Source organism: Tyto alba, unplaced genomic scaffold (assembly GCF_018691265.1).
Source record: "Tyto alba isolate M040663 unplaced genomic scaffold, T.alba_DEE_v4.0 Super-Scaffold_42, whole genome shotgun sequence".
Taxonomy (NCBI): Eukaryota; Metazoa; Chordata; class Aves; order Strigiformes; family Tytonidae; genus Tyto; species Tyto alba.
Genome location: NW_024881318.1, coordinates 29,751,010 through 29,775,729, shown reverse-complemented (window position 1 = coordinate 29,775,729; position 24,720 = coordinate 29,751,010). Strand labels below are relative to the sequence as shown.

The 24,720-nt window shown below is 37.4% G+C and overlaps 1 protein-coding gene across 3 annotated transcripts in view; it reads left to right on the top strand.

The window, feature by feature from the left end:
• The window catches only part of PDE8B (phosphodiesterase 8B), an 80,302-nt gene that overhangs the window by 29,996 nt on the left and 25,586 nt on the right, over positions 1-24,720 (top strand). For 2 of the 3 annotated variants that reach the window (XM_042804419.1, XM_042804417.1), the window contains 7 exons: positions 4,244-4,303; positions 9,563-9,753; positions 11,041-11,100; positions 13,075-13,132; positions 18,203-18,291; positions 22,135-22,213; positions 22,746-22,886. In XM_042804419.1, the coding sequence (XP_042660353.1) occupies positions 4,277-4,303; positions 9,563-9,753; positions 11,041-11,100; positions 13,075-13,132; positions 18,203-18,291; positions 22,135-22,213; positions 22,746-22,886 (645 nt within the window). In that variant the 5' untranslated portion in view covers positions 4,244-4,276. The remainder of the gene's footprint in view (positions 1-4,243; positions 4,304-9,562; positions 9,754-11,040; positions 11,101-13,074; positions 13,133-18,202; positions 18,292-22,134; positions 22,214-22,745; positions 22,887-24,720) is intronic. The other variant, XM_042804418.1, reaches the window with a different exon arrangement.

The window sequence follows — 24,720 nt, the reverse complement described above, 5'->3', positions numbered from 1 at the left end:
AAGTGATAAAAAAGTAAAAGTGGAGGAGAAAGACTGGGATATAGTCCTGCTAAGAAAGACGAGACAAAGAAAAGGAAGAAGAGAGGGGTGTAACATTGCAGAGCAGTGGAAGAGGGGACCTGGACACCCTGGTCAGCTGTGTTGTAGCAGGAAGAGGAGCAGGACACCAGCTCCGTGTCAGGGATGCTGGAGAACAGTGGCAGGCCCTGTATCTCATAAGGGAATTCAAGCAAGGCTAAGACCAGTGTAGAGGTCATAAATGGCTGTAATCTTTTTCAGGACTGCAGTTTGGCCAGGAAAAAAGGGAAGGCATTTGAGGTTGAAAATAGTGGTATAATCAAATATGGTAATGGTAACAGCAAAAGGATGGGCTGAGGTGTCAACCACCAACAGCAGTGTAGATGGGGAAAGCTGAGTTGGAGAAGAATACAAATGAGGCCTAACAAAGATGAGGAGATGGAGCCAGGGGAACATATCAGTGCAGTGAGAGCTGGGTCAAAAAGAGAGTCCTGTTACCTGCTTGCAAAACCAAAGGGACAGTTGTCTGAAAACGTACTACAAAGGTGAGAGAAGGCATGCATCAGTGTGTGAGTGACTAAACAGAAGGAGGATATAGCGGGTAGGGGGAAGGAGCCTTTAGGGCAAAAGGGTGTCCATAGGGACCTTGGCATCTGAGCAATGCTTCTCAACTGGCATATCCATTCTGAGCCTTTCCAGGAGGCTGAACTCACCAACACCTTTACTTCACCACTTGGTTGGCTCTAGTTGCTGTTGTTGCACTGAAGCAATGAAGAATTTTTCAAGAAGGTTTTGCTGTACTGATTAGTCATTAATTTTACAGTAGCTATGTTACTAATTATTGATGCTGATTCATAAACTGCAGGGGCTGTAAGTCTGCAGGCATATGGGGGATAAAGATTTTTGTATTGGTGGTTTAAAAGGGTGGCATTTTAATGAAGTGGCAAATACATTTTGCTTAATGGTACTGCTCTCATAGTAAGGTAATTGATGATCACTGATTTACATAAAAACATATGAATTAAAGAAAGTACCATTGACTTTGTCTTTAATTCTTTGATTAATAGCTGACTCCTGTGGAGATTGCCTAGGAGGCTAGAATGGTAGTGGAAATAATATTTGACAGTTTAAAATGTTAAAACAAAAATTTATTCACTGTTTGTAAGCTTTTGTTATTCCTAGATGGTTAGTTTATGATTTCTTTGCTTCCAACCCTGTGTCTGCTCCTCTGCTCGCTGAAATAGGGGTTTTTCTCACTGACCTCTTTGGAACCAGGCTTGTCACCACATGTTTTACCAGAAAAGTTTGTCATGAGTTACTGTACTAATTGATTCCGGTTGCAGATCTATTAGCAGTCTTTCCTGACACTCAATCAAATAATGAGAGATTTACTTAAATTTGAAATCATCAGCAATGAGATATTCACATAAGTCAGGAAATGAGCAGAGGTATGGTCATTATGTCACTAATATGAAATGTCAACATAGCCAGATTCTTCTGGGAGTTGGGAAGATATGGAATTAGTTCTTCTGATGTGGAATTAGTTCCTTCAGGCCAAGGAGAGATCCATAGGTCATTTGTGAAGGCCAGGCACTCATGTCATTATTCTTGCTGCCTTCTCTAGCTGTGTCTTGAAAGAGAAAAGTGAGACCGTCACTTGTACCCAGAGCAATTTGGACATACAAGCCAGTCCCTTGGATTTATAAAACAGAACTCAGAACTCCAAATCCAAGAAGGAGGGTTTCAGACATACTTTTTTCTGTATCTGATGAGAAGGTTTATTAATCCTTCCTATGCTCATGTTCATTACCAGTCTTAATTTGAGGGCTCCATCTGTTTTCATGCATTGTATAAATAATGAAGTTAAGCAGCTTAGAGACTGAAGGGTTGTACATGGCAATCTTTCAAATATAGTAACACCTTTTCGGCACCCCTGTGTAGTTCTGACCCTACCATGTATGCACAGAGAAGGACAAGGACAAATTCACCTACACTGGGTTTCTCAGATTTTCTAAGCCTTATTAAGCTTTCCTACTGTTAGTGAAGGCAGGAACACCTTGAAACTGGGAGGCGGAAAGAGAGAAAGACACCCTGATTTTTAAGTACTCCTAATCAGGAATTTTCTATTCATGAGGTTGACACAGATGTAGCAAGGAGAGAAACTCTGAGTCACAGTTGTGTGGATTTTTTTGTTGTTGTTTTAAAATACACAGGCTAAGAGAAGTGGCTACCCTATAAAGGAATCTCTGTGAAAGGATTAATAGAATTGCCTGCATTGATCTATGTCTTCGACACAGTTATTTCATCTTGGACAAAACAGAGTAATTAAAGCTGGATGTCCTCCGAAGTGGTAAAGAGTGGAAGGCATTCATTTACAATGTCAGTTCCCTAGTAGCATTAATAAATGGATAATGAAACAAATATCTGTGTCTTAACTGTCTTTTGTGAAGAATCCCAGGCTCTTGATGAATACATTCTGGGACAGAGCTCTGCATTGTGAAAAAAGCAGCTTTTGCACTGATACTGACCCAAGTCTGTTGTGTACTCTCACAGATTCATCTAATGAGACTATGATAAAAAATGTATTTAAGGATTTCCAATTTAATACCATTCGAGTGTGAATATAGTGTTTTTCTTTTCTGGTGAAGGGGAAGAGGAGTTGGAAGCTTTCAGAGAATTGTTTCTGTAACCTTACTCATAATTCATGGTTGATGGTGGGTGCTAACTTTCATTTCTATTCTGATACGTGTACTGGCATTAAGTTACATTCAGCTATGGCAGGAGCTCAAGTGGCAAGCGAAGCTTTTGTGTGAGAAAAGGGGAGGTTAACTATACTTATATTGGGGGCAGTTTTTGCTTTGGAAAACAGTGGCAGGCTTTGTAGTTTAATCTTTTGGAGTACTGCCTGTTACCACCTTCTGACGTACATTGTTGGTCTGAGAAGAATCGATGCTCAGTGGTGCATGAAAGTCCAACGTGTCAGTTGTAGCTATACATAATACCACTGTCTCACATGCAGGCAAGGCTGTTAATACTTAACATGGTATTGTATTCTCTAAGTAAAAAAGTTGAATACTGGTAACTTCATCCATTTTGAATATTTATATACATTCCTTTGAAAAATACTATATTTATGAATAAGGTAATACGTGGACAAAAAGCTCATACTAACAAGCACCACAGAGAAAAATGCTGCTGAAATAAGGCGCCAGGATTCCTGTCTGTCAAGGAATGGTCCTAGGAATCTGCCCACAATTAGGGTTTTGCTCAAATTACATGTCTTGCAGAGCAGTTGCCTTAGCTTGCCTACACCAGACACCGGGGGTGATTGGTACCAGGAAAGCAGAGAATCTGCCCTTTTGGAGATTGCTAACTTGCAAATAATCCTCTATATGCATGAAGGGAACAATATTGTAAGGGCTCAAAGACTATTTTCCTTAAGTATATGCATCTGTGGGAGGACATAGGTATTGTTCAGTTGCTTGACAACCTTTGGTAGCTAATAATGTGAAGTGAAACAAATCAGTAGTGTGCGGGAGAAGAGTGTTGGTATGTATCAAGACACAAAAAGTATTGAGACAATTTAACACCTAGGAAATATGGCAACAAAGCACAAGCAACATCTGCTGGCTTTCCTGCAGTAGATTTAAAGTATGATGTGCTCTCACGTCTTTTGAAAATGTCATGGCTCACATGGTAGCAATGTTTATTCATGAAAACTAAAGGCTATGGTTCTAGAAAACAATTTTAAATCTGCAATCCAAACAAGTTCTCTTGTCTGAAAAGTTACTTTTTCCCTAACCAAACTCATTAAAATATTATTATTGAATATAAGTCACAAGATCTTTAATACAATTCTGTATTACATTCAAGTGAATAAGGCAATTTTTGTCCAGAAAAAAAAAGAGCTTTTTGTAGTTTTAGGCAAAATACAAGTCCTTCTGTGTAACCAAGGTACTCTGTTGAGGAAAGAGGGGAAAGGAAGTGGTGTTTCTTGTTTCCTTATTTAAAACCCTACAGTTTTTAACTTAGAGGCAAATGAAATTAGGAGTTTGGTAAAATATGTTCATAAAAGATACACTTCAACTAAATTAAGGCTGCTAGTCATATGTCTGCCTGTCTTTGAGAGACTTTCATGGTTTTGTTTGGTCTTTCATTCTTGCATGTAAAATACTATTTTGTCAAGAACCAGACTGAAAAAAAAATCTGTATTGACCTTCTTTAGCAGGCTTCAACTACAGAAGTACAATTTGGGCCCATGAGACTGACACAAGATCCAATTCAGGTAAGATGCTCTTTCAGCTTCTTGATACAGTCAATTCAGTGTTAATGAGTGAAGAAATTAAGGTTCAACCCCTATAGTTAAGTATAATGTTTTCATTTTACTTGTGCAAGGGCTGTGAGGTGGGTAATCGGTGTTTTGGTTTATCTGATTGCTTGAGAAGAGATCTACAAGTAAATTGGCTTGGTAAACAAGGTGTTTAGATTTCCATTAACATCAAATCATTCCTTTTATATGTCCTGTCAATAGGAGTGTGTGTGTATGTGCATTAGCAGGGGAGAGAGTTGACTCTGTGGATGTTAAAAACTATTCAGTTCTTATATACCAAAGCAGAAAGCTCCATTAGAAAGTTTAGGTACCTGTGGAGTTTTGCTGAGTTTTGCATAACAGGACAGAGAACTGTGCTTTTACAGGTCACCAGTCCAAGAAATCACAGCACTTCCAACAAGGCAGGCTGAACTTCAGCTTAAGGAGCAGCAGATCTCACCTGTACTTGCTTCTGTTTCTGTACATTTTGTTCCTGGGACAGTAAACAGTTGCCAAGCATTATTTTTTTAGCTTATAGTCCCTGATAGAGCTCTCACATGACAAGAAATTAAATAATCTTAGTATTTAGCATTGCTCTAGTGATACAGCATCCATTTAAATTAACTTTTTAAATTTAGCTCTGTAAAATACAGTGACATTTATTCACCAGTCACCATTTTTGGTTGTTCTTGTTCCCAACTCCCTGCCCATATCTGGCTATGAGAGGAAAAACCTACATGTGGAAAAAATGCTATTCTCAAGGAAAATAAATCATGTGTATATGCATCATAAAGCTTTACATTTTTATTTCTGTATTAAGCATTCAGTCTTAATGATGACTTGATCTGATGAAGCTATTTGTTTATAAGAAAACTGTGAAACAATGGCTTTAGCAGTAGAGCAGTCCTTGGTTTTGAAAGGAATTCATCATGAAAGTGTGAAACTCGTAGCATAAAAATGTTCTTTAGACTGTGATCATCTTCACAAAGGTGGTCAAGTAGATATTTAACAAATACAAATACTCTCAGTGCTTATGTCAGAATTTTACTTTGTAGAAATTGGATTTGTCAAAATATTGTAGTACCAGTGTTAGCTGCTACAAGTGAAGATTTTTTATGTAAGAAGGGATAGTGTATTTTTTACTGTTTTTAAAATGTTTGACATCCTTCTCTGTATTAGTTGTGGATGTTATTTTGTCCCTACTTTACAGAAGGAAGAATATGTGGTGCTACCACAGAAAACCTTAAGTAAAGCAGAAAGTAGACCTTAAGTAAAACCATTAACTGAAGAATTTTCCATAAAGTCATTGTGATACACTAACTTATTTACAGTAAAGGGATTTATGTAATCCCACCTCCTTTGTTTGTGGAACAAGCCTCATTACCTCAGCTGATTTGGCAAGTATTGCACACAACCACACATTTAAATAATGTGTTAGTCTTTTATTCCATCTTGACAATGGAGTTACGTGTTTCTCTGTGCAGTTCAAACAGCTACTGAATATCACATTTAAAATGTCTATTTGTGAGTGCTTAATCATGTTCACAATTGTCTGATAAGACAATTTATTTTGTTAAAACAATTGCCACCAGGGCTTTTCTTAGCTATGTTCTTTTTATTCTGGTGTGTGTTTTATGCTGTTATGAGACACTTGTACCAACCCTGAAATTGCCCATATTTTTTGTCTGAGAAGTGACCTTACTTGTGACTATGACCTGCCACAAGCCATTTAATAGATTTCTCACTGGACTTTATGACTAGCTATGTCGGAGGACAAATCTGGTTTGACTTGTACTAGATCATGACCCAGGTGCTGCTGGCAGTAAGAGGAAAGGGGAAGAATCCAAAGCAAGCCTACCATCTCCGACCCTCCAAACACCCTCCCCACATGCAACTTGCACAACTGCCCCGATTTTGTACCAAGACTTGCAAAATAGGCATGATTTGGTTCTGAGACCTTAGAAATGACCATGATAAAAGTACATGTAAATGCCCTTTCTCCAGAGGACACAGGAGAAAGGTGTTTTTTATAAACATTTAGTGCACATAGAAAGGCTGTCTTACCTTTTTCAGAAGTGTTTACCAGAGCTAATAAAGGTTTGGATGTGTCCTCCATTCAAATACTGCGGTTTCTCACCTCTTAGAACATTCACTGGCCATCATCTCTTTCACAGCATTGACATCAAACTCCATTTCTGTTCTGATGATGGTGATATTCCCTGTTGAGCTGCAAATGAAGCATGAGGATGGACAGCATTTTACTGTTCCCCCAGCCAATTTTCAGTGTAACAAGAGCTACTCCCTAACTTAATTTAGAGCCACTATGTTTTCCACCTTAAAACTCTGTTGCTGGGATACAATAACATAAAAATAATTAAGTAACTTTATTTTTATTTCTTAAGTTGCTGTTTTAATTTTCTCAGTTTGTTGTGATACCCTATGTGTCTGTACTCAGCTGGTGTCTCCTGCTTTATTTCAAGTTCCTTAAACCAAATCTCTGTCCATTTTCTGTATTTGTATGATAAACTGTGAACAAGACATGCAATAGTTGTACAAAGCAAATACTTAAAAAGATGATAATGTTTCCAATACGTCACCAAAAAATGCAAAGGTCTCCACAGAAGTCCACAGTGATCCTAAACCAGGGCAGCACAAGTAAAATGATCTTTTTACAGTAACTCTGGAAAGTATAGACCAAAAAATAGCTACATGTTTTTTTTTGCCAAGAAACACAGATTGAATTTAAGATTTCCCTTGACCGTGTTGTTTATATGGATTATTATATTTTTATCTTGACTTTTAGAGCATATTTTGCAATATACTTCTACTTACATTATATTTTCATGCTTTATATTAAGCTTCATACAAATGTTAATGAGAAAGCATGGTAGCAATAACTTGATAAACCATTTAAAGTTAATATTCTCAGAAGGATTCACACACTGATAATTAGCTACTAGTGGGACATCAAGTGGTTTAATTAAGATCCGTTATTTTGCAGCTGGTAAATGATTGCATTTTACAATCCTTTATTTCCAAACTGGGAATGTTGAGAGAAGCAAGATATCAAAAAATGTGCCCCCCAAAAAAAACATTTTCTGAACCATATTGTATCTATCAAACTAGGAAGAAAATAAAACTAACAGCAGTGGAACCAAACAGAAGACTGTATCAGAGTAGGGATTTTACCCAAGAATCCTCAAAGTCTGCAGCTCAGACATGCCACTGCTTTCCAACACTTTGATGGCTAAATAAAAATCAGCGATTAGGTAGAGTGACAACAGTTACTTTGGATGTTAAGTGTCAGTAATCCAAATCTACTTATTGTTAACTGCAATTAAAAAATACTCATTTTAATAAATTGAAACTTCTTATTTCTTAATATTTATGGAAATTCCAAGCATATAGTTTTCTTCTATTGTTTAATGAAACCTTGATTGATTGTCCTGCCACAGTAACATTAATTGATTTGTCTATTGTTTAGAATTCAACAATCCAGACAGCTCAAGATAAGAGAAGAGTTATGATCACCTTTTTAACTTCTAGACTGATGATGTTGAATTTCATGTGGTAACACTAGAGCCACATAGAGCAGCACAGATGAAATGTTATTGATCTGTCTTATGGGCATTTGGGGCAAAATTTTGCATGTTTTGCCCAGCCAGGTTGTTTTAATAAAGTCAGGGGATGACTTTCATTTGTGAAATGAACAGGATTTTGCTTTATATATAGGTTATTCTCTGGCTGTTGCCTTTCTATGCAATTTGAATAGCTGCGGATAAATTTTTGACTTTGAGGCCTTTCTTCTTCACAGCATACTTGTACTAAATTAACCTTTTTCTTCAGCTGTCACACAGGGTGGCATGGTTAGTGATCAGTTGCTATGGTAAAAATGGGCAAACTGTGAAGGGGATTGTCTCCATTACTTGTGTAATTTTTATGATAGGACAACTATGAAAAATTTGTTCTCTTCTAAAGACATTTTTACTTTCACAGAAGAAGTACACAAATCCAGCTGTTTTCAGCTTATAGTCTGTGTGTCAGTTAGTAAACAGACTTCCTACAGAACACTATCTCAACACACATCCTACCTGATCTTGTGTGAGCAGTTCCTTAAGTGTTCAGTTGAAGTTGTTGGAACTGCCTCATATATTTACGTAATTAGGGGCAATTTAATGGGTTAAAATTGTGATATTTGAATCAGGGTTCTTCCCTTTCCCAACCCTGTCCATACCTGCTTGTCCTGTTCTTTTCAGCTTTGAAAGTATATGGGTTAACCCTATTTTGTAGTACATCAAGAGATAAATAATTAATAAAACTGTGTTATGTTGTTTGTCCCTGAAGAGCAATAGTTAAGGCATTTGCATTTCAGATAGTTCGTTGCAATTAAAAATGTGTGTAGCTGGTGTCATGGTTTGAGCTTAGAGGGCAACGGAGCACCACACAGCCGCTCACTCCTCACTTCCCTCCCAGCAATGAGAAGGGAAAAATAATCCAGACTTGGGATTTGAGATAGGACAGGGATGGGCAAATCACCCATTATGGTCACAGGCAAAAGGCAGACTCATTAGGAGAAGAACAAAAAGAACATATCTTTATTACAGACACTAACAACAATTAAATAACAACAGTGGGAAGTATTGCCACATCTTGAGAATACCTTCACCTTTCCCCCCCACTGCTGCCTTCTTCCCAGGCTCAGCTCTGCTCCCGATATCTCTACGTCCTCCTCCTAGCGACGGCAGGGGGTAGGGAATGGGGGGTGCAGTCAGTGCTGCCGCTTCTTCCATCTCTGGCGGACAGAGCTTCTGGAACTTCCTTCCCCTGCTCCATCGTGGTTCCCCTCTCACAGGAGACAGTCCTCTATAAACCCTCTCTGACATGAATCCCTCCCATGGTGGGGCCTGATGAGAGTGGCAGTGATGTTTGAACACCCACCCGCCTACTCTGGTTGGCTGCTGATTGAATTTGACCATGAGATAGAAGAGACTCATCACCTGGCAGCTTATTTTATCCTGAAGATCAGTCTTATGCAGTTAACTATTGATTATCTATTGGTAATCAATCTATTATGAAAGTTGTGCTACTGCATCAGCTGTTTTAGACTGTAGTTCAATCTTTCCACTTTCAGAGTAGACTCAATCTTTCTTCTAGCAGAAGCGTTTAAGATTTGCACCATGCAGAGACCTGTTTTGTATATTTAATGTGGTAGCACTGTTTTTCCATGCTTTGCAGGTTTTGCTGATCTTTGCAAAAGAAGACAACCAAAGTGATGGTTTCTGGTGGGCTTGTGATAGAGCTGGATACAGGTGTAATATTGCCCGGACTCCAGAGTCAGCGCTTGAATGTTTTCTTGACAAGCACCAGGAAATAATTGTTATAGATCACAGAAACTCCAGATACTTTGATGCAGAAGATATCTGCAGGTAACCTAAAGGACCATATGCTTCTCTTGAACCTTGGGAAATATTGTACAAAACCAAACCTCCTAATCTTAAAAATAAAAAAATAGGGAAAAAACTCCAAAACACAAGCTAACAAAAAAATTAATCCCAAAGCAATAGTAAAATGGAAGTTCGAGGACTGAGGCCAGGAGATTTGCATACATGTGTAGGAAGAATGCAATATGAAAAATACACTTTTGGTGAGGCTGAATTGTAGAATAGTTTCTTTAGGTCATGGGCTTCTATCAGACCATAAGCCAGAGGTGTTGTGAAATTAGACCCTGCTGTCTGTGCCTGCTTCTTTCCAGGGTTACTGCTGCACCCACTGGGTCAGGTACTGCCACCCCTTCACAAAAGTTCACATCACTCTTCTGGTCCACATGATTCTGTCTTAGCAGCTTTAAGACTGCAAGAACTTAGTACTGGGTCTCTTTGCTAAAATACACTGTTTCAGCTGAAGAATACATTTTGTACCATATACCATGCTGTGTTTCTCAGTCCCTGGTGAGCTGTAATTTGCCATGTTTATGACAAGGAGCATTTTAAAGCTCAAATACTTGTGCTGATGGAAGTTCTAAAAGACTAACAAATTAATGTAAAGACTGTTTATTCAAGACAGTGTGACATGTTTGAAAAAGGTTATCTTTAGCCAGTGAAAGAGGAAGTGTTCCCATAGTTGGTCATGTTTTTTTTCAGTTTCTCAATAATACAGAAAATAGTAAAATTTTGTTTATTCAGCATTTCATAAATTATAGTCTATCCTATAGATTTTCTTTACCCTCTTTTCTTACTTGCATTCCCCAAAAGAACTTCCCGCCCTATAAAGAAAATTTTACAGTATCTAGAAGGATAATGGTAAATATAGAAGGTGGTGGAGATTCTTGTTTAAATTAGATAATGGGTGTTGAAAATTTATTGTATAGACTGACCTTTCTCAGTCCATGCATTCAGGGCAGTTTGCCCCAAATAAACTAAGTAAACAGGGCAAGCCTTTGTTAGGCTATAAGAGTGAATTTGGAGAGCTGTTGTTCATTCCCAGTTTTCAAAGCTCTTGCCTCTTCACTACATTGAGCAAAACCTGAGGAATCTGGTAGCAAAATGGAAATGGATGGTCTAAGTGAGGATAGGTAGGTTTTGGCAGTGTGATATCCTATTTTCTAGTCTCAATGATGTCTTTCAGTCCTAGGTTCCATTTATATTTTCTGTGAAGATACTCAGAGTAACACTGAGACTGTATGTGGTGTAACTGAGAAATTTTTGTTTCCTCAGATCTATTCGTGCCACAAAGCCATCAGAGCACACTGTAATACTTGCTGTGGTTCCACGCACGTAAGTATTACTGTTTTGTGAAAGATTTTTATTTTATGTTACAAGAATGTTATGTATAATAGCTATCTAATAACAGAAAGTATCTTACTAACAAGCCTTACAGAGTAAGTTTAATATTATTTTACCTGAAATGGGTTAAGGACATTTTATGTGTCTTATTTAAGTATTTGATGATCTTCCTTTTACACAGAGTAGTACTATCCCTGCCACCTTCAGAGGATCATAATGTAATGGCTTGTATACTACAAAAAAAATTAGAAAGCTACACGGCTGGTTTCTAAAAGAAAAAAAATAGAAAGCTGTTTATTAGTTTCTAAAGGAAATAACTAGATCAAATAACACACTGTGGTTATGAAGGAACTGGGTAATGGAGTAAACTTCAATCCTGTTGGTACTAAACTCACCAGAATGTTGTCCTGAAACCCTTTTTCAGTAGTTCATGCCCCATGTATTCAGGCAGAATTCTTATTGATTTAAACAATTTTTTATCAGAAACTTTCAAAGAAAAAAGACCTTTTCTCTCTTTGTTAAAATTCTTGCATACTACTGAATCCATTCTCATGTTATTAATTTCTTAACTCAATTCTAATATTAAGAAATAGAGTGTCAGAACTATTCCTGCCAAGAGTAGAAAATAGACTAAGTTTGCTGCTGAGCAAGACTGTACAAATTGTTTCACCTTTTACTTAATAACACTTCTTTCAGATTCTTTCCCTTAGGATATCATGGGATGTCTTTTGTCCTCTTAATGCTTTCTTTTTGTAATGCCCTTGTGTGTCTGTGAGGAGACACAGGAATTCTGTAGGGTGCTTGTCAGGTTTGCTGTAGGAATAACTGTCAGGTTTTAGTAATAGCTGAAAACACCTATAAAAGAAGACTATAGCATCAATTTCCATAATAGTATGATTTTATGTATATACTTTATGCAAGAGTGTTCTCACTGCATTCATTATATTCAGGTAACAATGTCAAACTGATACCATATAATTCTTAAATATTGTGTGACCATACAACATGCCAATTCTGTTTAATATCTTTATCGGTGATCAAGTTGAGGGGATTGAATGAAGCCTCAGTAAGTTTGCAGACACCACTAAGTTGGATGGGAGTGTTGATGTGCTTGAGGTTAAGAAGGCTCTACAGAGGGATCTGGGCAGCCTGTATTGATAGGCCAAGGGCAATTGTGTGAAGATCAACAAGTCTGAGTGCCGGGTCCTGCATTTGGGTCACAACAATCCCATGCAACACTACAGGCTTGGGGAAGAGTGGCTGGAAAGCTGCCCAGCAGAAAAGGACCTGGGGGTGTTGGTCAACAGCCAGATGAATATGAGCCAGCAGCATGCCTGGGTGGCCAAGAAGGCCAAGAGCATCCTGTCTTATATCAGAAATACTGTGGCCAGCACAACTGGGGAAGTGACTGTCCTCCTGTACTTGGCACTGGTGAGGCCCCACCTTGAATCCTGTGTTCAGTTTTGAGCCCCTCACTACAAGAAAGACACTGAGGTGCTGGACAGTGTCCAAAGAAGAACAACAAAGCTGATGAAGGGTCTAGAGCACAAGTGTTAGAGGAGCAGATGAGGGAACTGGGGTTGTTTAGTCTGTAGAAAAGGAGGCTGAGAGGAGACCTTATCACTCTCTATAAGTACCTGAGAGGAGATTGTAGCAAAGTGGCTTTTGGTCTCTTCTCCCAAGTAACAAGTGCTAGAACAAGAGGAAACAGCCTCAAGTTGCACCAGGGGAGGTTTAGGTTTGATATTAGGAAAAATTTCTTCACTGACAGAGTTGTCAAGTACTGGAACAAGCTGCCCAGTGAATTGGTTGAGTCACCGTCCCTGGAGGTATTTCAAGGATGTGTAGATGTGGGGCTTAGGGACATGGTTTAGTGGTGGACTTGGCAGTGTTATGTTAACAGTTGGACTCAATGATCTTAACGGTCTTTTCCAACCTAACCAATTCTATGATTTTGTTTTGTAGATCTACTGACCAAGAAGAGACTTCTGTTCTTCCCCTTCTTAATGCAGGCTTTGATAGGGTATGTACAAACAACATACTTAATATAGTACCATGACTGCTTCATAAACTGCAGACACTTCTACTTCCTCAAATTGAAAACTATACATTTGGTTCTGTGAAAAATTTATTGATGAGAAACCAGTGGCAGTTGATGGGTATTCTTTTCTCTTCAACAGTGTATCCAAGAAGCGTATGAAATGAGAGAATCTGTGATCTAGCTAATCCTTCCAGAATAAGCAAGAATACTGTGGTTAATTTCTTGCGGTCTGGGTGGGTGGTAGGTGGGTTTTGTTTATGTGTACACTAAAAAAACAATGATGGGGCACCCTGGTTAATGTGTGCTGTGTATTGCAGCATGCTGATTAGACACCTGGGTATCTCTGTGTGCCTCAGACTGCTGGGGTTTCTCTTCTAAAGGAACTACAAACCTAGTCCAGCTCCTCCTGATGTGAAGAATTCAGGTTTTTTCCTTCATGAGGTCTGTTGTGCTGCTTTGCACCTGTTTTTCTCAGGACAGCATTAGAGACTTTCCTGTACAGGTAGCAAAAGGGAAGATAACTTCATACTGTACCTTAAAACAGCTTTATAAGAGAGAGCAGAAAGGCAGGATTTCTCAGCTTGAAAATCTAGGTTCATTTGCTTACCCTCTTCCAGCCTTTGTGTGAATGGCTTTGGGAGGATATTAATGTTATGTTAAGGTAATATAAATCAGCTGTAATATTAAAGTTAGTTGTTCATAAGTAAGGTTCTATATTGAAGTGATAGGAGCACATCAGTGGACACTGTAGTTAGGGAAAATTAACTATATATAGTTAGGACAATTAATTGTAGTAAGGAAAAACAGAGAAGGAAGGGAATTAATCCACACAGAATCTCATGCTAATATGCTCATACCAAATATAGTACCTGAGATAACTCATATTTAGCTTGAGTTTCTTTACAAAGTAGAATTTGCAGCAGAGTCACCATTTTCAGATCATCTCCAGACAGAGATAATAGCTCTTGCCTCTCCTGCAAGTGCACTGTGGGGGCAAAAACATTAAAGGCAAAAGCATTTCTGAAGCATTTAAATGCTCTGAAAATTGAAAAAGTTGAGGCTAAGAGAAAGGTCAGCCCAAGAATGCCAGTGCTTAGTGTAGTTTCCTCCTTATCTCTCTCTCTCTCAAAAAAAAAACCCAAAACCAAAAACCAAACCAAACCAACCAAACAAAAAATTAATATTTTTTCAAAGACATCTTTATTTCTTCTCAACTCTGGTTTTACATTTAAAAACAATGCAAGGCAGTATGTTTTGTGGTCTAGATTGTAGCTGAAGGTGTAGTACTGAGTAGAGCCAGAGGAGACATTGTGCAGCTCTGAGACACATCTCAGTGGCACACTGTCTGCTTAGGAAAGGAGAATCTTTTGCACCTGACAGCTACTCTAACCATTCCCTTTAGCTGTTCCAAATTTATCAGAGAGCTTGCATAATATAGTAATTCCCTATTGGAATTATTTTCAAGCTTTTAAAACACATCTGATGTCAAAGATCCTATTTTTGCAGTGGGATGGACATAGGGTTTATTTCTGCTTGGATGGGGATCAGTAGGAACTAAATCCATTAACACAAAAAAATCACACACACCAAGGATTTGAAAATACCCTTCTTCAAATAGAGAGAGACAGTATCTGCAGGGAATCTCTTTCTCAGCAGAAAAATTAGATTTATTTTTGGAAAAACTTATCTGTTAAAATTATAAGTTTCTCTTCCCTATTTTTATTTTTAGTCTAACCTTTCTGGTAGCTTTATTTTGCGTTATCACTATTCATCATATTAGCACTTGTACTATTTTTGTTCACTGTCTTCTTCCTCTTCCCTTGACAAAACACTGAATGCAATCACTCCGTCTGGTGGTGGCTGTCTTCTAAATACATCTTCAACTTGATTAGTAAAGAGTCTGAGCTTCTAACCAATTCATCTTTCACCTTTTTATATAGTTTTGTAGACAAAATCAGACTTTTTACATCAGGTTTGGACCTAAAGATTCTGAAGAACTCCTTTAATCTTTTGGAGGGGATAATTTTGGAAATAACCATACTTTTTTTTCATGCAGTGAATAGCTGATTATTTTGCTTTAAAATGTTCTGTAGTCATCGTGTGTACTTACATTAAAGTAGTATCATTCTAAGTTTATGTGTACCTATACTATATATTGCAAGTAGTCCTAAAGAAATCAGTTTTGATTTCTTTTAGTTAAATCAGTGACGATTGATCACTATCCAGATCTGGATCACTATAATCACTGAAAAATCTTACGAACAGAGAGAAATTTCAAGAGTCTTTTCTGTTAATTTTATACATTCCTTCAGCATTTTTCTTAATGTTGAGTTATTTCTGTTTTTTCCTTCTCCTTCTCATGAAAGCCAATTTTATTACATCTTCTGATTTTTTTTCCCTGTATCATTAACATCTTTTGTGTATTAATGGTGTTGTTAATGCAGTACTTTTATCATGCTGACTTTTTCTTTTCTTCTCAGCCTCGTAAAACTAATAGTGATGGCCTACTTAGGATGGACTAATTTATATAAGTGATTTGGCTTCCTGACTGATTTTTAACTATTATTTCAATTAACAAACAGGGGACCTTTATATTTTGTTGTTACTCAATTATAGTCTTGTCTTGTATTTTGAACTTTACTTCTTTTCATAAAGAAATGTTGTTTCTCATTGACCAGCTATTAATAAAACTTTCTGGTTTGCAGCAAAATAAATCTGTAATATTAAACCTAGTACTTTTTCCTAAGCAAGAAGAATGATGCATTTTTTCTAGCTGATGACTCTTGTGGCTTGTGTCAAGTTCTGTATAGGATGACAGTGGAATCCAATTATAATGAAGTAAAATGTAATTTAAGAGCGTATGTTAGTTAAATCAAAATGTACTGCATAAATACTAAACTTTTTTAAAAGAAAGTATTGCTGTCTATGTTCTAATATTTGAGAGTTAATAGATCTTCATCTTCTTGTGCCTCATTTAGATGCACAGATTATCAAAAGGAAATGTTTTCTGCTTTTTTCAGGTCCAGATTGATTTCTCAGCTTTGAGTGAGCCAGTGATGAATAGCATTAATACTATAAACTTAAATAAAGACATTCTGTTCATCTGCAGAAGACTGTACAACAGTTTAGAGCAGTTTTATCACTTCAACAAGCTGCAATTCTTGGTTCTTAGCCAAAGATTTGTGCTGAGATAGTGGTTGATTTTTGTTGGTAACAGCAGTGGCTAAATGTTGTCAATAAACAGCACTATTTTAAAATTCAGTTCAAAAAGAGCTTTAATATGTTCTAGTAAGTTTCATTTGTAAAATAAGTTGCCATCATTTTTCAATTGTATATTATTTATATATTGGGTTTTATGTTGTTTTAAATTTATCATGAGCATATTTGACTATTTGAAAGAGCATCCTAAAACTGAAAATCTAAATCTTACAGTGCTGTAGAAGACAAGTTTGTTTGTAGGCAGTTTGTTATGCAAAACCACCTTTGTTTCTGCCAACTTGATGTTGTCCCTTTTGTTTTCCCATGCATTCACTTAGTGTGTGAAGTGAGAGTCACAGAAGTATTTTAAGATCTTAATGTGTGTGACGGGAGTGAAACAGACCCGTATCAACAGTTATTTTTAATTTTACTTTTTTTACATTTTGCTGGCAATGTGAGATTAAGCTCTGGCTTCCCAAAACACAGTTTTTCATACTGGAAGAAGCATAGGTTTCTTAAAACCCGTGCTTTGTTCTTCAGAGGTTTGAGTGCTGCCTCTTGACTCTGCGTGTGGCTGCGCTGTAAGAACTAGTGACAACACAGGGCATTTTCTGTGAAAACTAGAGTCATTGCATATATTTCTAAAGGGGTGATTTAGCTCTTCATAGCAGAAGTTTACTAATGAGCAGTAAACTTTAACTGAAGTCAAAGAATCTACTTTTGCATCAACATACATTTTCTGATTTCAGCAGGACCAAGCACAAGACCTTTCAGCCTACTACCTTTCCCTAACAAAGAGAGGACATTCTCTTCTATGTGGAGTAAATAAAAGATTGTTACCTGTTGTCATCATGCTCCTTACTTTATATACTATTCTGCACTTCTGAATTCACAGTGACATCTTAGTGAGATAACTAGTAGAGCAAAGTTACTTCACCTTCTAAGCTTCAGCTGCAATATTTGCTTGAAAACAAATGAAATGCCAAATATGATTTTTTTTTCTTCTTTTTTTAACATGTATGTTTTATGTCTCCAAGGTATTTAATTTCCATTCTGAATTAAGGACAGATGTTCAAAATGATACATCAAGACAACACTGGTTTTGTGTGAGACTGTGTTTGTTTTTTTCTAGATTATCTGTATCTAATTGGGTTGCCAAAACCAAATGGGAAAATGCACAGTTGAGGTTTTAGCATATATTTATACTTGTTTTGTATTTAGATAGCCATGTTGTCTTAAGAACTAGAAAATCATTCCTTGGGAAAAGATGATTGCTGAATGCAAAAGGTAAAACTAAAGCTTTTTATTTCTACAGAAACACAGGATGGTTGAGGTTGGAAGGAACTTCTGGAGGTCATCTTGCCCAACCTCCCTGCTCAAGCAGGGCCACATAAAGCAGGTTGCCCAGGACCATGCCCACACAACTTTTGAAGATCTCCAAAAATGGAAAATCTGCAGCCTCCTTGGGCAACCTGTGCCAGTGCTCAGTTACCCTCACAGTAAAAAAGTGGTTCCTGATGTTCAGAGGGAACCTCTTGTGTTTCCGTTTGTGCCCATCACCTCTGGTCCTGTCATTGGGCACCGCTGGAAAGAGGCTGGCTCTGTCTTCTTACAGTCTCTCTTCAGATATTTCTATACCTTGATGAGATCCCCCCCTGAGCCTTCTCTTCTCCAGGCTGAGCAGTCCCAGTTCTCTCCGTCTTCCCTCACAGGAATGATGCTTAATCACCTTTGTGGCCCTTTGCTGGACTCGCACCAGCTTTCTTTATAAAGATAGAGTTTTAGATGTAGGAAGAGAAATAACAGTTTAAAACCATTCCAATCTATTTCATGCACTCTTGATTTGTCTTCCAGCAATTCATGGAGAATAGCAGCATAACTGCTTGTTACAATGAACTGGTTCAAATAGAACATGGGGAAGTGCGATCTCAGTTCAAATTACGGTATGTAGAAGTGTAAGAAACTCCAAACATCAACTTCTTGGTCTACATGATTGTATCAGGTTACTTTCTGCTTCTTCCCAGCTACGCATATATCTGCTTTGCATCTGTCTGTTAACTAATACACTATATCCTTATTTCCTTCTGTTAATTTTAAAGGACAAATTTAAGTGCGTTAGTAACTGGTACCCTAAGAAAGCTTGCTCTATGTATGTTTCATTCACTGGTGGTTTAAATGATGGCTTTCCTTAATGCAAAATGCAGTTCATGTCCTTTATTCTGATGCTTGCTTGTGTCTCATATGTCTTGAAGTGCCCGTACTGAATTTGACAATGTTCTAGCAGCCATTACAACCAGCATTACAGTCAAGGCAAGATCCTTTAGCAGAAATATCATACGACGACGACTTCAGCTTGTTTAACTGCAAGGGTAGCATTTTAACAATGCTGTCTTGTGTGTAAGGTTTATGGGCTGCAGATTCATATGATGGTAGAACTTCATGAAGTCATTCCTGATCCAGTGTGTGTGAGATTTCATATCTGATAGCTTGAGCTGAACACAATCTTGATCTGTCTTTTCATACCTTAAGTTTTTATTTTCTTGCTTGGGCAAGACTGGGCAGACCAGGAGCACAGTTTTTTATCTTGGTGAGAAATTAAATTACTTTCATTCCCTTATCACTTCTTTTTTAATATGACTAATTTTATATTTAATACAGGTGCTTATACACGCATGTAAATACCTTTGCAATTCAGGTATAGGGGAAAAAAAGCCCTTGAAGTCCAGTGTCATACAGAGAAAGTGTAGTTCCCTGAGTGTCATGAATTAGTTTCAGCTCCACCTACAGAAAATGCTATAACTTCTCTACAGATTTTAGGTGCCTCTGTCTAAGAATTAGATTTTCTAAGATTTTCTTTGCAAACTGATCCCAAATTGACTTCATTTTTTAAGTGACTACATGTTGGTGCACGCAGAATGCAATTGCAGTAAAATTTTCAGTGAAAAAAAATAGAATTTGGGCTTAAAATTTTTAATAGGTGTATTCCAAAACTTGGCAGGAAAATAAAGCAGCTATGAAATTTTCAAAGTTAATTAGGTGTTATGGTGGTCCTGACTTAGTTTGTTGTTCAGTTGTAAACACAACATGAAATGAGTGACTTCTGAATTAAGTCAGCATAGATCAGAAACATCAGTTTTATATAGAAATATTAAGCTGTCATTCATACACACAATGCTTGTAGTTTATGTTTCATTTCTAGAACAAGATGCAAATACAGTTTGAGCATCTTTACATGAGTAGTATCAATTATGAGTACAGATAATTAAAACTCCAACACAGCAAGCATGATTCATATTGGCTACCATATTTTTCTGCAAGCTTATTTATATTGATCACAAAAAAAAAAAAAAAAAAAGTCTTAAAATTCATTAAAATTGGAAGGAAACAATGTCAGTCCCCAGCAGCATTTCATCTACTGACAGTTCCTTCATCCATATTGTTTATGGAAACAGCGGTATACCACCCACTTGTAATTCTGCTTGCTTTACCTCTCTTGAATGTAGTTACATAAACTGTGAACCTACTTCCTTTTAATTTATGTTAATAACAGCATTATATAAAATGTATTCTGTGTTATCATGTCTTTTGTATATTGATAATACACAGTATATACAATTATGTGTGTGAGCATTCACATCACCTCTGAACATGACTGATTTGGGAACCTTTGGCAGCATTGGAAAATACAATGGAAAAAAAAAAAAAAAAAGTAGTGATATTTTTGGATTTGCTACTGCCACTAAAGAGTTTAATAGATGCAGGCACAGGATAGCTAAATAGTTAAATACTCTTCATCACGTAACAAGCACAAGTAATCCTTATGAGCAACATTTGTACTAATACCTGGGGGCACAATGTAGCCTTTTTAAAAATAAACTTTCTGAAAAAGCCTATTTGTAACTTGGAGAAGCTGATGTCTTGCATCAGAGGATTTACCCCTATCTCTGCCTGACTAGCCAGGTGCTCTAAATGAATTTGCCATTAAAAACTAAGCAGAACTAGCATTTGGTAATGCTATTTGGTTATAATTTGTTTTCATCCATGTGGTTTAATCAAGTGGGGAAAAAAGTTTTGCAATATATGTCGATCCCACTGGGTCTCTGATCTGTTTGCTATCTCAGTAGGTCTTCTGTACAGCTTTGTAAAAGTTAAAGGAAAGAGAGAGTAATTTCAGAAAGATAATTGATGGGATTAAAACCAGTATATTTATGGTGTTCAGATACAAGAGAAACATGCTGAAAAGGTAGGACCAACCCAAGAAAGCAGTATATAAAGTCATGTCACTGGTCAGAAGTGTCTTTCCGTTCCAAGCAGAGATTCCGTTTTTCTGCATAGCTTCTTCTGGTTTGAAGTTTGGTTGGACATGTGTGGGAGGTGTGTATTAATCAAAGAGAATATGGGCCATTTAAACTTGTAATTTTGCTGGCTTCGTTGCCAGATCAAATGAAAATACTAAAATTTGAGTAGTGCAAACATAGACATGTGGGTTTTTTGCAGAAAGTTTACATAATGATATTTGTTAGCAGCTGGCGTACCAGACGGGCATCTATCACTGAGATAAATTAGTTGTTTCACGTAGCAAAAAATCACACTTTGAAGCTGGCTTGCACTGCTAGAAAATCACTTGTAAAATTATATTGTGAGCTCTGCTTATTGTATAAATTATAATACTTCTGTTGTCTTCTCTATGCAACACTTTTTCCTATACATCTTCATCTGCGTGGTTGCTTGTCTATGGCTCTGTGTATATTTCTTTGTGTATCCTATTTGTTTTTGAGTTACTTCCATGATGAGCAAAACGAGCAATGTCCTGTATTTCTTAATTCTCTAGTCATCAGTGTTAATTCATACCCTACTATGCAATCTGGGAGCAAGATGTTCCTTTTAGGAAATAACTGTATACAAGATGTTTATTCATGGTACATTCGTGATCCTTGAAATGAGAAGTACATAGAAGATAATTAGTTTGTGTTTAGTCCAAATCAAGATGAAGTACTGACATCTATCAAAGCAAGTATGCCTGTGTTGTTTCTTTTAATGTGCACTCTCTCTATGTATATATATTTGTACTTTTTTTCTTTCTAGTATTAGGAGCCTACATTAACATTAATCCCATCCTGTGTAAATTAAAATTTACGCAATCTAATCCTTGTAGCAAGGAAGTAAGGCTTTTGTTTTCCTGCATTAGTTCAGGGATAGCCCTGAAAAAAAATTGGAAATGAAGATCATTTTGGCCCTTGATAAAGATCAGGATGTATGGAAATCAAGCCACTGAGTTATTACTTGGAAGCAGGAAAATTTATATTTTTCTGACTAGAACTTTGAGATGGATTAAATCACTTCCTTTAATTATGCTGTATTACAACTTCTTTGATAGTTCAAATCTATTTGCTGTATTGAAAACTTTGTATACATCTGCTGTGGTGGTTTTTGTGTTCCCTGTCTTTAATGTTTACAAAACTTCATATTCTGATCTAACAGCCATTTGTTATTTTTACTGCTAATTGTTAGTTCCTGCTAGAGCATGTTTGGAGAAAGAAATATACTATTAAGATGTTGCAGTGCCCATGAGCAATTTTACTATGTGATCTGCAGTAAAAACATGTCAACAACAGGGATATCTGAAGCTGAATTTCCTGAAAAAAAATCCTAATGGAGATAGTGACATGGTTTAGTCAAAACAACCTGCTACTTTGTGATTCACTGATCAGTACAATATAATAATGATTTATAGTGAGCAAAATGTTGTAACAATAAAACTAATGTCAATCATTTGCTAATTTCAGGGCTTGTAATGCAGTGTTTACAGCATTAGAGCATTGTCAGGAAGCTATAGAAATAACCAGTGAAGATCAAGTCATTCAGGTAGGGAGAAAAAAGTTAACTATTTTGTAAAAGTTGGAGAGAGGAATCCCAAATAGATCTTTGCTCAGTAGTTCCTGTTCAGTATTTTAATTTTGTTGCCCATTAGAAATCCCTGTGCAATGAACTGCCTTATTTCTGGATGCTACACATTGATGCCTGTTGAATTTTTAAGACTTTTCATTGTTTAGATGATAGTTTTGCTTATAATGATTATAATTCAGATGGTAATGTTGTCTGTAGTAAAACCAGCATGAAATCTGTAGCAGAACTAGATATCCTGTACAGAAAGAACTTTGTTCTGTTTCTTTGCCTTCTGATAGCAGCTTACATATCACCTTCTGTGTTCAGCTTCTTACTTGAATGAAATGTTTCACTATTACATAATATTTTTATATGAAAAACACTGAGTTGTAGGGCTGTGTGGTTATGGCTTTAGATGTAAAACTTGTAAAACTTTCATAGTTATATGTGAGTAATTATCCTTTAAGTATGTTCTTTTTCATATTATCCTAAAGCATTTTTGTTTTGGCAGTATGTTAATCCAGCCTTTGAACGGATGATGGGGTATCAAAAGGGAGAGCTTATTGGCAAGGAACTTACTGAACTACCAAAAAGTGATAAAAATTGTGCAGATCTGTTAGACACTATCAACACATTTATTAAAAAAGGAAAGGTAAGCAAGTAAAATTGCTTTAGATTTCTATTCTGCTTTATTTTTAATGTTCTAGGTTTAAGAACACAAGATATGGCTTTCATGAGTGCACATATAAGACCCGAATTCTGCTCCTCAGATGTCTTAGGAGCACAACAGCTCATGCCTCAGACAAGAGACTACAGATTTCCTTAGCTTTGCTTTTAAGACCTGACTGAACTCCTCTACCAATTTATTGGCTTATGATCAATATAAGAACGTTTGCTGTGTTTCTGTTTTGCTTAGGTCCCTTGGAGTTTTTGCTAGTTGGAACACGACACTTTGTCCCTCAGTCAGTCTCTCAGATGGCTGCATCATCCAGCCAAAAGGTTTAACTGTTCTGTCATAGCTGTAGAGCCTTCATTGACTACATGCTTTAAACACCATGTGGCATAATCAGTTGTGATCAAAATGTACCAGCACCCAGTGGGGTTTGCTTTTCTGACTGCAGTTAAGATATCTGCAGTGTGCCAAACCTCTGAGTCACTTGAACCTTTGAGCCTCTTGAATCTTTGAGTCGCTTCCTGCAATGACCTGAGCTTTGGAGGTCACTGTCTGGAGTTGCTTGGAGGTTCACCTTGGTTCATTAGCAGTACCTGCAGGCCACTCTTGCTTTGCTCCTCCTCGTTTATATAGGCTGCCAGCTGCTAACACTGCCTGCTCAAAGGTCCTGTGTGTCTTCTGCATCCATCCATCTTTGTGAGAGAGAAGGTATCTTCCACCCATTTTCCAGCCTCATCCTACTCTTCTGTTGAATAGTTCCCTTCTTAAAATCTCTCTTCTTTGAGGTGGTAAGGAGAGAGAAGCCTTCTGTTTTATCTTCCTTTCTTCTCCAGTCCCTACCAGAGGATTTTATCTCTGCATCAGTGGACTGCTTAAAGATGGTGCATATATGGCTCTTGGATAGCCTGCAGTCCTCTTGATGCTTTTCTGTAGCAATGAGGATGGAGAGAAAATTAGTGGCTGGGCAGAGAAATGGGCATTTGCATGGCAGAACAGGATAAAAGCTGTTCCCAGTGGAGGTATTCTCTGGATGTGTTGCAGCCACCACTGCTTATGGTGGTGTTGCATTAAGAGTATGTGGCTGAGGGAGGCCCTCCCATTGAGCCACAAGGTTCAGAAGGGACCCCCTTACTTTCTAAACTCCTTCTCAGAGAGGAGCCCAGGTGTGGCTAGGTCCAGTCTTAGTCCCAGATTTGGTCAGCAGTTTATGTCTAATGGATTATGTGTGTAGCCACTTATCAATGTTTTCCTGTTTCAGAGCCCTCTCAAGGACTTTCACTGAGACAGTTTCACAAAGTTGAAATAATACGTGATTTATTAAGGCAACAGATAAAACAGATTTGGAATTGCCATTGACAAATACACTGACTGCAAGAATCAAGCTTGAGTTAATAGTTCAGTGCTTTTGTTAACAATATTTTCCCAGGTAACATCAGATGTAGTCAGAGGCATGAATCTTATCAAAGAGGCATCCCTGCTTGGGGAGGGGAGAGGTCCAGGCCCATCAATCCATCCAACAGTTGGAGTTCTTGTCCTCAAAATGAAGGCTTTTAAATACCAAATTTATACACTTGGCAAGGTGATGCTAAATCATCTGTCATGTGCCAGTTGGATCTTCACAAGTCTTGTTTTGTTGTTGATCAGAAGGAAGTGGGTAGACTCAGTCAGTGCAGACGCACAACTGTTCTTCTGGCTTTACTGAAGCAATATGGGACTGTGAGACCTCTACATCACCCCAGACATCACTCAGTTGCTAATTACTGGGCTTTCAGGTGGTAGACTGGAAACCATCACACCTGTCCTGTCCTTGATC